At 37.6% G+C, this 17,687-nt stretch overlaps 1 protein-coding gene and 1 pseudogene across 3 annotated transcripts in view; both read right to left on the reverse strand.

The window, feature by feature from the left end:
- SEC22A (SEC22 homolog A, vesicle trafficking protein) overlaps window positions 1-17,687 on the reverse strand; it is a 79,904-nt gene that overhangs the window by 12,117 nt on the left and 50,100 nt on the right. For all 3 annotated transcript variants that reach the window (XM_086675236.1, XM_025913141.2, XM_086675237.1), the window contains one exon: window positions 15,555-15,670. In XM_086675236.1, the coding sequence (XP_086531362.1) occupies window positions 15,555-15,670 (116 nt within the window). The remainder of the gene's footprint in view (window positions 1-15,554; window positions 15,671-17,687) is intronic.
- LOC147577415 (large ribosomal subunit protein eL21 pseudogene) lies at window positions 1,307-6,629 on the reverse strand (annotated as a pseudogene).

A 17,687-nucleotide genomic window follows, 5' to 3' on the forward strand; every position in this document is an offset into this window, starting at 1 on the left:
ATAAAAGCCAATGGGAAAGTTTCCACATAAGGTAAAAAGCCTCTCTTCTCTCTACTGAAAAAAAACATAAAAATGTACAACACCCCAGTGGCCTATAAAGTCAGTCCTGCTCACTTGGATCACTACTTGACTCAAATAAATATTGACAAACTTAACTATCTAGTAAGCATATCACTGAATCATCCAATAAAATAATCTGACATGATTTTGAAAAAACGCCCAACGAAACTGAAAAGTTACTGTCCACTAGAGTGTGCTAAATCCCAATGAGGACAGTCAGACACGCTCCGCTAGAAAAATAGCCACCCAGAGGACGAACAGAGATACATCATGCATAGAATGATTCTTTTCAAAGAAAACTGACGGAAAACTAATAGGAAACCCAAGTTTTTCTATTCTCTTCTAATTTCTCTTAAGTATATTTAATTTCTTTCAGTGTTTTTATGAAGTAAAGCATAAAGCCCAGGCAGGAGCATTGAATTTTGCCCTTATTTTAAAAAAGGATCTTTATACAATGAAAATTTTCACAAGACATGGGAATTTCTCTCATGACCTTGTCTTCATGAAATAATATACAAAGAAAACTCCTTTTCCACTTGCTACTGGGCAACAGAACTGACAGGAAGGCAGAGGGACAGTGGCTTATCCTGGTGAGATGATCTTAAAATAGGAACATTAATCTGTCTGGGATGCTTAGGCCAGTTCTTCCAGGCCTTCAGAGGCATGGAAGGTCAACACTAAACATTTCTAAATTTAATAATTCTAAGACTTTAACTTCTTTTTTCTTAATGCTTTCCTTTTTAAATGATCTTTTTTTTCTGATTATAAAAGCATATGTTCACTGTACAGAATTTAGAAAATGGACTGTTACAAAGAAGAAATTCATACATCCTGTAATACCAGAACTCTGGGAGGATTACCACTAACCATTCCATGTACTTCCTTCCAATCTTTTCTGCACAAAAAATATATGTACGTTAAAAAAAACTGAATCATGCTTTTATATATTGCTTTTTAGTACTACACATTATATCACAAACACTTTCTCAAAATACTAAATATTCCTCAACCACATGATTTGTAGCAATTATATAACCTTTCACTGTGGGGATATACCATTAATTTAATGATCCTACGGTTAGATATTATTTTTCCCTCAATTTACAGTATCACTTTATAGCTCTCTTAATTGCCTTTGGAACACTTAAGAGCATGTTTCTGGAGTCAGTCAGACCTAGGTTCAAATCTTTACTTACTATCTGTATGGCCTTGGACTATTTAGCAAACTTCAATTTCCTTTTTTCAAAAATAAAAGCTGTAGACATTAAATAACATTTACAAAGACATAGAACTGTAACTGGCACACAGTAGGTCCTCAAAACATATTCACCAACTTCTCTCTCCCTGAGGTTCCTGTCTGCATCATTTATCAGGTAATTAGGTTACCTTCTAGTATTTTTTTTTTTTAAATATTTTGAGAGAGAGAGCAACAAGTGCATGAGGGAGGGGCAGAGAGAGAGGGAGACAAAATCCCAAGCAGGCTCCATGCTGTCAGTGCAGAGCCCAAAGCCAGGCTCAATCTCACAAACCCTAAGATTGTGACCTGAGCCAAAATCAAGACTTGGTCGATTAACTGACTGAGCCACCTAGGTGCCCCTTTCTAGTATTGTTTAACCCTGGAGTATACTGGTTTTACCTTCTCAAGTAGACGCAAACCTTTCTTTTCTTTTTAATTGATATATTATTGACATACATAACATTATATTAGTTTCAGGTGCACAATGTAATAATTCTATAGTTGTATACACTGCAAAATGATCACCATAATAAATCTAGTTATCATATATCTATCTATTTGTATGTTACCATACAAAGTTACAAAATTTTTTCTCTTGTGATGAGAACTTTTTAAGATTTACTCTTAGCTATTTTCAATATACAACCCAATATTGCTGACTGTAATCACCATGTTAACATTATATCCCCATGATTTATTTTATAACTGGAAGGTTGTACTTCTTGACCCCCCTTTACCCATTTTGCCCACCCTCCAATCCTGTCACCTTAACCTCTCTTCAAGGCAGAAAATCAGTCTTACTACTTGCATGAAACTGCACGTAGTAGGAATTCAACAAATGCATTCCAGGTAAAGTTAAGCTTTAAAATATCTTTATTTTTACTTGCTAAAGAGAAGACTATGTATAAACCTATTCTTCCATTCAATAAATATTCATTAAACACTTATGAGCCAGGCACTGTATTACTACACCCAGGATAGAAGACAAAATTAAGTCCATATGAACTCAAGGAGCCTACTTTCTAATCAAGAAGGCAGGTACATCAACCAACAATTCACACTCAAAGTAAGAACTGATGGGATAAATGCGTGTACAGGATACAAGGGGAGCCTACTGGAGATAGATCTAATTCTGCCTGGAGTAAAAAAGGGTCAGAAAAGGTTTGCTCAAGGAAGTAACGCTTAATCTGGGTCTTGATTAAGAATGAACTAGTGGAAAGGTAGACAAAATAGGGAAAGAATTCCAGGCAAAGAGAGTAGCACATACAGTCTCAAGGAAGGAAGAGCCTAGGATGACTTCATGTCTTCTCGTTAAGGCAACATTTGAATGATACCATTCAATAAGGTGGGACTATAGGAGGAAAAGTAGGTTTGAGAGCAGAAAACAGAGTTTGCTTTTAATTTTTAAATAAATTTTTATTTTTATTTTTGAGAGAGAGAGAGATAGAGATAGACATGAGCATTTGTATGTGAGAGGCAGAGACAGGGAGACACAGAATCTGAGGCAGGCTCCAGGCTCAGGTTTGAGCCTGACACGGGGCTCAAACCCAGGAACTGTGAGATCATGATGTGAGCCGAAGTCAAACGCTCGACCGACTGAGCCACCCAGGTGCCCCTTACACGGAATTTGTTTTGGACATGCTATTTTGGAGGTGTCAATGTGACAACCAAATAAATATATGTCATAGATATTTAAGTCAGCTTCAGTAAAGGGTTGGATCTAGAGATCTTAGGTTAGTCATCTATTTAGATAGTTGTTAAATGAAAGGCCTATGACAATCAAGCATAAATCTTAATTCTTGATTGGCTCCTAGCTGGAGAGAGAAAAAAACACTATAAAGGATATTTGGAATCAGCTGTAGAAATTTGAATATGAACTTAATAATAGATAATACTGCATTGACCTTAAAAATCTTTGATGTAATAAAGGTATTGTGGATCTACAGAATTCCTAGTCCATAAGGCATACATACTGAATAATTTTGAAATAAACTATCACAATAGCTACAATTTTACTTTCAAATGATTCAGGAAAGAAACAGAAAAAAGGGTAGGTAGGTATACAGGTGGGTGCTAATTGTACTGTTTTTTAAATATTTCTGTAAATTTGAATTCTTCTAAAATAAAATGTGCAGTAGGGGGGAAGGGGGATATAAATTTTTTTTTAATGCTATGTAACCACTAAAATGAACGTTAACAGATCTCCAAATACTGACATTAAATGATCCTCTACATATCATTAGGTGGAAAAAATGCAATTAAGTATGAAGAATATACTACTGGGGGCGCCTGGGTGGCTCAGTCAGTTAAGCATCTGACTCTTGATTTTGCCTCAGGTCATATCTCACAGTTCTTGAGTTTGAGCCCTACTTTGGGCTCTGTGCTGACAGCACAGAGTGTGCTTGGGACTCTCTTTCTCTCTGCCCCTCCCCTGCTTACGCTCTCTCAAAATAAACTTAAAAAAAAAAAAAAAGAGTACACTGCCATTTGTATTAAAATACTTCGAAAAGAATAATTATTTAAGTAAAATTACAAATACATATGTACTAGCAGATGCAAATAATCTCTTTAGAAGGATAACCCAGTGGTTAATTCTAGGGACGACAAATGAGTAAAGAATTACTTATTGTGCCAATTACAGGCTCTGAAATTATAGAGTTTGAAACTATAGGCATGTGTACATTTTACTCTATGAGGGTATGTATGTACATGTGCATATGTGTATCTTCTTTCAAAAAGGTCATCATGAAAATATCTAAAGAGAAGGTGTAAAGTTAAGACGACTATAAAGCCAAGGGCAGAATTGGAGAACACCACTATTTAAAGGACAGGTGAAGGAAGAAGTTTACCAAATAACCTGAGGGACAGGAAGACAAAAAAATACAATAGGAGAAAATTGTTTCTTGGAAATAAAGGGATAAGAGAATGTCAAGAATAATGTAAAATACAACTATTAATAGTGACTTATTTGTTTCTAAATTTTTAAAAATATTTCTGAAAATAAAGTTAGTTTTAAAAAAAATTTTTGTTCATTTTTATTTTTGAGGAGAGACAGAGTACAAGTGGGGGAGGGGCAGAGAAAGAGGGAGACACAGAATCTGAAACAGGCTCCAGGCTCTGAGCTGTCAGCACAGAGCCCGATGTGGGGCTCGAACCCATGGATCACGAGATCATGACCTGAGCTGAAGTTGGACACTAAAATGACTGAGGCACCCAGGCGCCCCTAAACAGTTACTTTTAAAATGAAAACCTGAACAGCATGTGCGAGGAGACAGGCCCCATAAGACAAGGCCTCAAGAGTGGCTGCAATATCTTGCAATCAGAAGGATACTGGTGAGCTTAACGGTCAGTATTTGAAAGAACTGAGGGCAGAAAAGAGATCACAATAGATTAAGAGAATAGAGGTAACGAAGTGGGAACAACCAGTCTATTCTTTCAAAAAATTAGAAGGGAACATACATCAAGAGGTTTTTAAAGATCAGCAAGTTACAGCATATTTATGAGCTAAGAGAAAGAGCCAGCAGAGAAAAAGCAAATGGAATGCAGGTGAGGGAATAACAGCTAGCAGTTGGGGAAGGTGGGAGAGATGTTCAAGAGGGGGCACAGAAGTGTGTGTGAGGGAAGAGACAATAGAGCGATGAAGGCAGGGTGGGGCAGGGAAGGAAGGGGCAGAGGTAAAGTTGGAATAAAAATTTTATTTTATTTATTTATTTATTTTTACACAGTCTTGAGGTTTTTGTTCTTTTTTTTACATTTATCATGCTATGAATTCATAGGGAATGAGCTCCAGCAGCTCAGGCTCCTTTCCACTGGTTCTCACAAAATGTGCATCTCTGGGTGGGGCAGGCTGGCGCTTCAGTTGAACCCAAGTACCTTTCTCCTTGACTTTCTTCTTTTTCTGATCGTTTTCCTTCACACGCTTCAGGAAGCTGTCTCAGGTCTTTGAGTGCTTAACATGCTTAATACTTACAAGAATTCTCTTAGCAAGAATCTTGCCCTTAACTTGTTCGTTTACAACAATGCCAACAGCATGGTGGGTAACATTGTAGACTCTTCCAGTTTTGCCACGGTAACATTTGTGGGACATTCCTTTTTGAACAGTGCCCATTCCCTTGATATCCACAATATCACCTTTCTTGTACATTCACATGTATGCTTCCAAAGGAACAACTCCATATTTTCTAAAAGGCCTACAGAACATATAGCGAGTACCTCTCCTCTTTCCCCTTGTGTTGGTCATTTTGGCGAATTACTGAAAGATGGAGGTTCTGGCCAAAAGGTTGAATTAAAAATTTTAAAAACGTCACTTTCACCTTTAGGAGAATGCTAGGATACCAATATATTGCTTTGAAAACTAACAAATAGAGGGTCACTTGGGTGGCTCAGTCAGTTAAGCATCCAACTTTGGCTCAGGTCATGATTTCACGATTTGTGGGTTCAAGCCCCACTTGGGGCTCTGTGCTGACAGCTTGGAGCCTGGAGCCTGCTCTAGATTCTGTGTCTCCCTCTCTCTCTGCCCCTCCCCGACTTGCTCGTGCGTGCTCTCTCTTTCTCTCTCTCTCAAAAATAAACATTTAAAACAATTTCAAAACTAACAAATGGAGAGAATATTTTTTTAAATGTGAGGATGAAAAACATAACAGATGAACATATGGGAAGATGGGGGAGAAGAGGAGAGGGAAACAAACTACAGGAGAATTTAAAGAAAAAAATTTTTAATGCTTATTTTTAAGAGAGAGTGTACATGTGCACACAAGTGGGGGAGGGGCAGAGACAGAGGAAGACAAAGAATCCAAAGCAGGCTCCAGGCTCCGAGCTGTCAGCACAGAGCCCCACGCAGGGCTTGAACCTACAAACCGTGAGATCATGACCTGAGCCAAAGTCGGACACTTAACTGACTGAGCCACCCAGGAACCCTGAGACTCTTAACTATTGGGGGATGGGCTAAATGAGTGATGGGTATTAAAGAGGGCACTTGTTGTGATGAGCACTGGGTGTTGTATATAAGTGTGAATTACTGAATTCTACTTCTGAAACCAATATTGTACTGTATATTTTAACTAAAATTTAAATAAAAATTTTAAAAAATGAAAGGATGAAGAGAGGAACAGAGGCAATATATAATAATCATACAATGTTTTCGGATGATACTATTAGAATGTTTGTAATAATTGGGAAATATTCACTTTTTAATCTTAAGTGGAAAAAAGGGCACAAACATACAATGGATATGACATACATACAGGTACATATGTATGTATATGCATATATATAAAAATACAGAGAAAATTTGGAGATGATTTTTATTTTCTTTATACATTTTTCCCTCAACTCTTTAATAATGAACATAGAATCAGGAAATATACTTTTATTTCTTTGAAAACAAGCAAGCACTGTATCTTAGCATAGATAGTATGCTACTAAATAAATCAAAACCTTCTGAATTTTAATTAGGTATTAACAAATCTATGGGAAATAAAGAACTTAAGAAATAAAAGAAAATTGATTACTTCTGCTTCGTAGTAGCCATTACTAACAATTTCAGAACCAGAGAGTCTTAGAACGTTAGTACTGAAGTGGTCCTTGAGCCTATGTAATTTAATACCTGCATCTTACAAAATAGGAAAATGAGATCCAAGAAGGCAAATAACTCATCCAAGGTCACTAAGTTAGTTACTGGCACATGGGACCCCGGTATCCTAAATTCCAGGCCAGCATTTTTACTGCTGTATCAGAATACTCAATTTTTCTCTAATGCACCACATGAAAATTACTTCTAGACTGACACAAGCCTAATTAATATCACTGTCTCAAGGTGGCTCCTTAAAGGAACACAGACAACATAAACCTGATGTGATAAAAGATTATACATTCGCGAGGTGCCAATTCACAATAAACCCATTAACATCTCTAAACTCAGAACAAAGTTAGGAAATGAGTGAAAATAATCTAATTTACACATTACTATGAACACCAAATCAAATTTTCCAACTTAATATAAAACTCTACTCATCCTACACCTCCCCAGTTTGAACTTACATTCTAAAGAAATGCTTCAGTGCTATATATTTTAATAAATTCCTTGTTATTACCCTAAGAAGCAGTTATTCATTAAGAAGAAACAAACTTGTGCCAAATCTTCAAACGATGTTAAAAATACACAGGAATGTTGATTCATGTAGGTTCTCAAATTTAAATGTGCCTTAGGCAACAACTTACATACTAGAAGATAAATGTGGTAATCATTTTTAGCATTCAAAAAGAGTAGTTAAAATTCGTGGTCTTAAAAAGGTAAACTTTAGGGGCGCCTGGGTGGCGCAGTCGGTTAAGCGTCTGACTTCAGCCAGGTCACGATCTCGCGGTCCGTGAGTTCGAGTCCCGTGTCAGGCTCTGGGCTGATGGCCCAGAGCCTGGAGCCTGTTTCCGATTCTGTGTCTCCCTCTCTCTCTGCCCCTCCCCCGTTCATGCTCTGTCTCTCTCTGTCCCCAAAAAAATAAACGTTGAAAAAAAAATTAAAAAAAAAAAAACTTTAATATCAATGTACTCACACTCAGGAAATACATTACATATTTTCAGCTAAATCTATAAATATCCCTAGATAAATCCTTGGCTCTTAGATTAAGTATTAAAGAAATGTTGAGACCACTTAATCTGTGTACTGCCTTTCTGCCTCCTCTGTGACCACCATGATCTGAGTAACTCTACTACAGGTAACTTCAAAACAGGGAAGTTTAAGTCCCAAGTCCTAGAATTTACATTCAAGGCTACACAGCAACCATCTCAAAAAGATCTACTTTTACTGACCAAAAATTATCTACATTGACTCCAGAGACTATTTATAACACAAAATACAAAGACGAACCACAGAGAAGGTTGACAGAAGGCTTAAGTTCAATGGCTTTTGTGAGAATAAAAAGGACCTTTTATCCAAGTCACAAAAATAGACCCCAAGGAGGGAAAATTAAAAGCAAAAGACCTTACGTTCCCAATTTTGTATATATTTTCTTTCCAGTTGATCTGGGCTATAAAGGATGTACTTGTGGAAATTAATCTAGTTTGTACCCCTAATCCTACCCTGCTTAAAACTAAAGTTATCAGTGCCCTCTGCATTCTGACATTTCATTCTCTCCTTCTGTTTGCCTGTTGTCCATTCCACCTTTCAGGATACAGAATCCTCAGAAGGCAGATACATCCAACGTTCCATTGTGCTCCTTCATTATTCTTATAACAAGACATGGGAAAATAATGCCAAGCACCACTTACCAGAACATTTTCCTCTATATTGATATAAGATCCCCAATAATTGGAACACAAGCAATCTCTACTTTTGGTCCAATGAATTTCCAAAAGCAGTGTGAATTTCCAAAAGCAGTGAGATTTATGTGAGATCAGAATTTGCTAGAAAATCCTTTTAAACTACTTATGAGTGACAAACTACCATGAACTACCTCACAACTCTGCATTCTGTTTCCTTGTTCTTTTCTCTGAGCATCCCTGTTTTAGAAACCTCAATTATTGATAAGTGTATGTGGAGTACATCAGGTGTCTATGGCAGAACAAAGATTTAAAACATTCCTAAAAGAACAAAATAACCAGGTGTCCACACTTTCTAGGCAGCTAAAAATCCCATATGGACCAATTTAAAGTTCCTTATATCAGGTAAGAAGGAAACATTGTTTGGAATAAATTTAGTCTAGGACAACAATGGAAAAGGAAAGAATTCCGTATCAATCATTAGAAAGACACATCTCAAAGATACAAGCATCTACTGAGTCCCCAAATTATAAAATGATCTGGTAAAAAAGCTCTCTTTGTCCCTACTTGTAATTTATCCCATGCTTCTTCACACTCCAGCATCACAGTCTTAAGGAACTGTTTAAGACAAACAACTTGAAGCTTCTAGGCAAACTGTGGATTCGTAGAGGCAGTAAGAAACTATAAAAACCCAGGGAAAATGCTCAGGCTCCTTTTAACCCCCATAAAAATAGTTGTCTTTACTCTACTGAAATGTTACTTGAAAATCCTCCTATTAAGTTGGGTTAACAGAAGTTGTCTTTTTTGGGGGGCACCTGGGTAGCTCAGTCGGTTAAGCATCTGACTCAGTTTTGGCTCAGGTCACGATTTCACAGTTCGTGAGATCAAGCCCTGTATCTGGCTCTGTGCTGACAGTGTGGAGCCAGCTAGGGATTCTCTCTCCCTCTCCTCTCCCCCACGCACATGTGTGCACCATCTCTCTCTCTCTAAAAATAAGTAACATTAAAAAAAAAGTTGTTGCCTTTTTTTCAAGTTTAAATAACAGGTGCTAATAAATATTCATTTTGATTACTTAAAATCTGAACAAGTATGGTTCAAAAAGTAAAAATAATATAACCAAAGGTATATATTATGAAGAGTCTCATTCCTACCCTGCTTCCCATCTATCCAGTTCCTACTGCATTTGTAAGTTTATCATTCCAGAGTTTCTTTATGCAAAGAAATGCAGATTAAAAGATATTGTTATTTTTCCAGGCCATCTTTGGTGGGAGTACTTGGGGCTGAGCTGAGAGGGACTGGTGGGCACAGGATCAGAGGGTCTCTAGCTCTCTCAAAATGGCCACTATTCTGAGGGCACAAAGTTGTACATTTGACCTTAAAACATGAATCACATTCCTGGACACATTCCACTCTGGCTGGGACCCTGACATCCCCTCCTTGCCTGTGTGAAGGACAAGGCTCAGCTCCTTCATGAGAAGAGAAAGCCGATCCACCATTCCCTAATAGTTGGCTGGGTGCAACAAGCTATACTTTTAACTACTAAGTGGAGCTGCACCTAATGAAAATTAAAGCCCAGAGAATGCTCCTCCCTTTCTGGTCTTTGTTTTAATGTTGGTGTGTATGCGTGTGTGTTTAAATTAATAGATTTTTATCTTTAGAATAGGTTTACAGAAAATTAAGCAGAAAGTGTACTACAAAGAGTTCCCATATACCCAGCTCTTTCCCCTGTTCACCATTTTCTCATTAACATCTTACATTAATGTGGTATATTTGTTATAACTGATGAGCCAACAGCGACACATTATCATTAACCAAAGTCCACAGTTTACATTAGGGTTCACTCTTTGTGTTCTACATTCTTTGGGTTTTGACAAATGTATAATGAAATAATCATCTTTACATTAACATACAGAATAGTTTCACTGCCCTAAAAATCCCATGTCCCAACTGTTCATCCCTTCCTACCTCCCTCTAAACCCCTGGCAACCACTAATCCTTTCACTTACTGTTTCTATAGTTTTGCCTTTCCCAGAATGTCATAATAGTTGGAATCATGTAACTATGTAGTTTCCTCAGACTGGCCTCTTGCATTAAGCATCAGGCATTTAAGGTTTAGCCATTTTTTTTTTTTTTAATTTTTTAAAATGTCTTTATTTTGAGAGAGACAGAGACAGAGAACGAACAGGAGAGAGGCAGATTGAAATGGAGACACAGAATCTGAAGCAGGCTCCAGGCTCCGAACTGTCAGCACAGAGCCCGATGCGGGGCTCACAAACTGTGAGATCATGACCTGAGTCGAAGTTGGATGCTTAACCAACTGAGCCACCCAGGCACCCCAGGTTTAGCCAGGTCTTTTTGTGGCTTAAGAACTTATTTCTTTTTCTCACTGAATAACACTCCATTGTACAGATTGTTTATTCTTTCACCTTTTGAAGGACATCTTAATTGCTTCTGGTTTTTTGAAATTAGGATATAAACATTCATGTGCAGGTTTCTGGTAGATATAAGTTTTCTATTCATTTGGGTAAATATACATAGGAGTATGATTGCTGCATTATATAGTAAGGCTATGCTTAGCTTTGTGAGAAACAGCCAAACTGTCTTCCAAAATGACTGCCATTTTGCACTACCACCAGCAACGAATGAAGACTTCATATTGTTATATATCCTCACTAACATTCAGTACTGCCAGTGTTTTGTTTTGTTTTGCCATTCTAATAGTTTAGTAGTTTCTTATTGTTGTTTTAATTTGCAATTCCTTAGTGACATATGATGTTGGACATCTTTTCATATGCTTTGTTTCCACCTGGATATCTACTTTGGTGGGGTGCCTGTTCAGTTCTTTTGCCCAATTTTTAATTGCATTGTTTAAGTTTTAAGAGTTCTTTGTATGTTTTGGATACAAGCCATTTGTCAGATGTGTCCTGCAAACATTTTCTCCTACCCTGTGGCTTATCTTCTCATTCTCTTAATGTCCTTCACGGGACAAAACTTTTTAAACTTTCATGGGTCATGCTTTTGATGTTGTATATAAAAAGTCATTACCAAACCCAAGGTCATCCAGGTTTTCTCCTGATATCTTTTAAAAGTTTTGTACCTTACATTTAGGTCTGTGATCCATTTTGAGTTAAGTTGTTTAATTCAAGGTGTAAAATCTGTCTCCAGATTTTTTTTTTTTTTTTGCATGTGGATGTCTGTTTCAGCACCATTTGTTGAAATATTATTCTTTCTCCACTGAATTGCTTTTGTTCCTTTGTCAAAGATCAGTTGACTATACTTTTATGGGTATGTTTCTGAGCTATTTTGTTCTATTGATCCATTTGTCTATTGTTTTGCCAACACCACACTGTCTTAATTATTATAGCTTAACAGTAAATCTTGAAGTTGGGTAGTGTCAGTCCTTTGATTTCCTTTTTCTCAGTATTATGTTGGCTTTTACCTGTCCTTACTAGGATCACTTTGTCAGTATCTACAAAATAACTAGCTGGGATTTTGATTGGGATTGTGCTGAATCTATAGATCAAGTTAGGAAGAACTGACATCTTAACAACGAATCTTCCCACTCATGAACATGGAATGTCACTATAAATGGAATGTCACTCCATTTATTCAGATAATTCAGAAGATTTATTCAGATCTTCTTTGATCTCTTTTATCACAGTTTTATAGTTTTTCTCACACAGATCTTATATATGTTTTGTCAGATTTATTCTTAAGCGCCTCATTTTGGGGGGTGCCAATATAAATGGTATTGTTTTTTAAATTTCAAATTTCAACTGTTCCTTGCTGATATGTAGGAAAGTAATTGACTTTTATATATTAACTTTGGAACCAATAACTGTGCTATATCATTTATGAATTCTAGGAATTTGTCAGTTCTTCGGGATTGTCTACATAATCAGAACATCTGTGAATAAAGACAGTTGTACTCCTTCTTTCCCAAACTGTATGCCTTCTGTTTTCTTGTCTTACTGCATTAACTAGGTTTCCCAGTACGATGTTGAATAGGAATGGTTAGAGAGGACATCCTTGTCTTGTTCCTGATCTTAGGGACAAAGCATCTAGTTTCTCATCAAGTATGGTGTTAGCTGTAGAGTTTCTGTAGATGTTCTTTATCAAGTTGAGGAAGTTCCCCTTCATACCTAGCTTGTGGTGAGTTCATGAATAGGTATTGGATTTTGTCACATGCTTTTTCTGTATGCAAGACACGATCCTATGATTTTTCTTCTTTAGCCTGTTGATGTGACAGATTATATTAACTGTCGAATGTTGCACCAGCCTTGCATACCTGGAATAAATCCACTCAGCTGTGGTATGATTCTTTTTATATATCATCGGATTCAATTTGTTAATATCTTGTTGAGGAGTTTTCTGTGTTCATGAGTTACATTGGTCTGTAATGTCTTTTTAAAGTGTAAACAGGCCGAGTAATCTCAGAGCTATCAGCCAGTTACACGTAATAATCCATTTAATCAGATTATTGTTCTTCTGAACCCTAAATAACTGCAATGAGGCAAAGACATTACTGGTCGGAGGGAAAACATGGAATACTTAGGCATCAAGGCAGGCATGAGTCAGCTGTAGCAGCTCAAAATCATCAAAAGCTGTAGTGTATACTACTTTCCTTAGCTTTGAAGTCAGTAATCAGAAGAGGGAGGAAAGAATCAGGAAACTGAGGGATAAGATACCTAAGTGCCTAAAAGAAGCTATTTTTTAAAATGTTTACTTATTTTGAGAGAGTGAGAGAAAGAGGCAGAGAGAGGGAGAGACAGAATCCCAAGCAGGCTCCACGTTCATTCAGCACAGAGTCTGACACAGGGCTCGATCCCATGACTGTGACATCATGACCCAGGCCTAAATCAAGAGTCGAATGCATGACTGAGCCACCCAGGCACCCCAGAAATTACTTTCTTTAATAGGTTTTGTGAGATACAACAACCTTGCCTGACTTTTAAAAGTAAGGAGGGTCTAAGGTCCAGGTTTCACACTTGTACACTGTCTTCTGAGTCAGGGATGGTACGGCTCTATAGCACAAAAACTTCTCTACCCAGATCTGCCCCCTCCCCTTACTAATTTGCTACTTTCAAACAACTTGAGAATTTTTTTTTAACCACAGAAAACCATCTTCACAATTTTTGCCAACTGTAAATACTAATTATACCACTATTTACTTAATAAAATGCATAAAGTTGGCATTTTATTAAAATTATTTTAAAAAGAAAATCTTAGGGGTGCCTAGGTGGCTCAGTCAGTTGAGCATCCGACTTCAGCTCAGGTCATGATCTTACAATTTGAGGGTTTGAACCCCACGTTGGGCTTTGCACTAACAGGGGGCAGACTGCTTTGGATCCTCTGTCTCCCTATCTCTGCCTCTCCTCCCCCCAAAACAAACAAACATAAAAAAATTTTATATCTCTATCATTAACAGATACTATCTCTTACCAAATACAGTTATTATACATTAATATACATTAAATACATAACTCTTAAAATTAAAAACATTCATCCCTCTAACCACCTAAAGTCATCTACTATGCAACCTGTGATAAATGTGCTCCATACTTTGAGAAATACTCATCAAATCCAACCTTCTCCTTCATTTATAAGTAATGAAACTGAAGACCAGAAACCAAAGTGAACTATTCAAGGTCATAGAGCTAATCAGGAGCTGAACTGGAACCAACACTCTCTTTGCTCCACAAATAAAAACTAACTCTTCACACACCCACACAACAAGTTCTTTCCACTACAACAAGTTTAAAAAAAAAAAGGTGGGGAGGGGAGAGAATATCTTATTTATTAACTTTTTCAGTCAGTGGTCTCCAAATTGCCTTTGTTTCTTTTTGGCAGGCTGTCTAACTGGCTCAAAATTGAACTCCTGCTGGAATAAAGCTGACCTGGCTAGGGAACAGGGGCAGGAACACGAAGGGACACTGTGCCTGAAAGGGAAGAGGAGCTTTACCTGAGGGCTCAGGATATTTGAAAGAAGAATTAAAAAGTCATGAGACACTCCTCCTCCCCACCCAAGGGACAGCTCAGCTGCCTGAAACTTGTGATGTGCTCTGCTACTGGCTTCAAAGAGCTGACAACATTCAGAGGGTACTCAGAATGGTACTCTCTGAGTGTTCCCCAAACAAAACAAGCAATTTTGAAAAAGAATATAAGGCATGTTAAGTGGTTTTTTTTACAACTGGTATTCTGAGCTTAATGCTGACCAAAAACAGAGAATTTATTTATATGTGCAAGTGTCAAGAAAAAATCTTCAGAGAAAGTGAGCAGAAACAAAGGTAAGGAAAGCTGTCCAGTCTGAAATGTGCTAAACTTTAAGAAAGGAAGTTTCAAAAACTTTATAAAAGAGAAAAAGTTAGTATATTCTGATAGCCAGAGTCTCTGAGAAAACTCCACTGGAAAACAGAATCGTTGGCAATATTTGAAAAAAAAAAAAAATAGTGGTTTCTGGTAGCCTCCAATTAAAAAGGAAAAAAAAAAGGAGATAACAAGGTAGAAATACATAAAAGTGGGACAAAAACCTGCCCATAAATGCCCTCTTTTTTTTTTTTCCATTCCTCTCTTTCCACTCAGATCCTTCTAGGTCCAGCTCACCCCTCCTCCACAGTCTTCTCCTATCCTGACTCGCAGTGACTGCTCCTCTTCCAAACTCTATGTACTTGGTAATTATTGATGGATGGCTTTGCCCCCTCCCAATTCAACTCTAGGCTCTGAGACTGCAGTGTTCATGTCACACATACCTTGGTGTCCCCAGAGTATCCACCTACAGTGCCTCCTGCAGAGTAAATTATAAATAAATACATGCTAATTGAGTCAAAGAGGCCAACTAGAAATCATTGTTCTTAGAGGAAGGGGAGACCAGGGCTGGCATAAAGAATACAGAATTTGAGCATGCAACGTAAATTGTACTAATACCCAGATCAATTCAAATCAACTGAGTAACAAGTAGAAGCAACAGGCACAGTCACCTGAAATTGCAAAATCAGCACAGTACCTGCAAAAGACTTTCTATGGCATGAAAACCTCGAATTAAATTCAGAGCTCCACATAAAAGACTGAGGATAAATGCCACAATTGCTGACAAAGTTGCTGGTTCTAGTCGCTGGTGAGCTGGAAAATAAAAGAAATGGTTAGAAATGAACACCACTATCTCATGTCAGCACCTAACTTCTGTAAAATGAAATTCTTTGCTAAATATTTAAATTTAAGGGTCAAATACGGATTAATCTTCATAAAGTTATTTATTAATATGTTAGTAATTATTTTTTAATGCAAAACATCTTGGCAACATGACAGCTTCGTTGCCCCGAACTCAAGTTCATTAAGTTCTTTTTCTCTAAATGTTAACAAAGACATCTAACTCGCACTTGGGGTATATGGTGCTAAGGAGGGCTCACATCTGGCAGTAAATCATGCAAAAAAAAAAACCTTACTGCCTAAATAGGTCTACCACTTGGAAGTAATTGCAAATATTTGCAAAGGTGACTTTCCTTGAGAAATCATTGCATAATTCCTATTTTACTGAAAATGCTTAGATAACATTTTTAAGGACAAACATAGCTTGCTTTTTTAAAGCCAAGCTCTCCATTATTTGGGTTCCAGGTCTAAAAATACCATGGGATATATGTGAAAGCTCCTATATAATCACCAATCTGAACTTCACAATAGAATAGAAGTTCATGATCTCTGAGGAGCACCTGAAGACCATAACAAATGTTAAAGCACTAGCTAAAAAAGAAAGTGATTGGTTTATCTCAACAAATGCATTCCCTTATCTGTCAGGGCTTCAGCAGGGTAAGACATTTAGTTATACCATAATTTCCCTTTATCCTCATCTTGGGCTTAACAAAATTAACAACGGAGTCTAAATGAAAATACAAAACTAAATACACAATCATCTAGACCTCAAAAAGGAGAGAGAGCCAGAGAAAGGACAGAACTACAGTTATATCATTTTATTTAAATCAATGAAGTGTAAAAGCGCTGACAATGAAGTTAATGAGGTGGAACATTAATATCAGGAAAGGCTTAAATCTTTGCAACTTATATTCAGCCCTTATAGCAGAAAAGTTTCCCTAAACAGGTCACTGAAACATAAAACCCCAAATATCACAAAAAGTATTTATTCCTCAAGTTCAGCAGAAAATGCTAATATGGGATAACATTTTCTTAAGTTTCTTCTGTGCCCAAGCTGATTGCTTGGTCTCTTAATCAGTTTCCTTGAGATTTTAATATGAAAACAAAAAATTCAATGTCTTTGTAAAGTATTAAGACTAAGTTGTATATCAGTAGAGAAAAAAAGTCACAATTTAAAAATTTATGCAACTTGGGGTGCCTGGGTGACTCAGTCAGTTAAACGTCCGATTTCAGCTCAGGTCATGATTTGTGGTCTATGGGTTTGAACTCCACATCAGGCTCTGTGCTGACAGCTCAGAGCCTGGAGCCTGCTTTGGATTCTATGTCTCCATCTCTCTCTACCCCTCTGTCTGCCCCTTCCTTGCTCACTCACTCTCTCTCTCTCAAAAATAAACATTAAAAAAAATTTTTTTTTAATCTATGCAACTGGTCTACCAATTAGTCATGTTTTGTACTCTCTGTTCATCCCTCCCCACCCCTTCTCAGTAGTAAGGAAAAACTGGCCTCTAATAAGAAATCCTTAATATGAACCTTAAAAATAAAACCTGACAACTGAACAGATTACATAAATCACACTTCTAAAATATACAAGCTTAGAAATCCAGGGAAGATGGCGGTGCAGGGGGATGCTGGGCTCACCTCATCCTGCCAGTCACTTAGATTCCACCCATGCCTGCCTAAATAACCCAGAAAATGGCCAGAAGACTAGCAGAACAGACTCTCCAGAGCCAAGCATAGACGAGAGGCCCACGGAAGAGGGTAGGAAGGGCAGAGAGGCAGTGCATGCTACACGGACTAGCAGGAGGGAGCTGGTGCAGTGGAGGGGCAGCCAGCCCGCCTAGCAAGGCAAAGCCCCTGAGTCTGGCTTGCAAAAGTGGAGGGGTCGGCCTGCCTGCGTGAGTCCTGACAGCCAGTGGGACTTAACATCTGGAATGTTATAAGTCAATAGCTCTGCTCAGAGAGCGTGAGGGCGAGAGGACAGGGGGAGGGA

This window comes from Puma concolor, chromosome C2 (assembly GCF_028749965.1).
Source record: "Puma concolor isolate L17-30 chromosome C2, mPumCon1.1.hap2, whole genome shotgun sequence".
NCBI classification, from domain to species: Eukaryota; Metazoa; Chordata; class Mammalia; order Carnivora; family Felidae; genus Puma; species Puma concolor.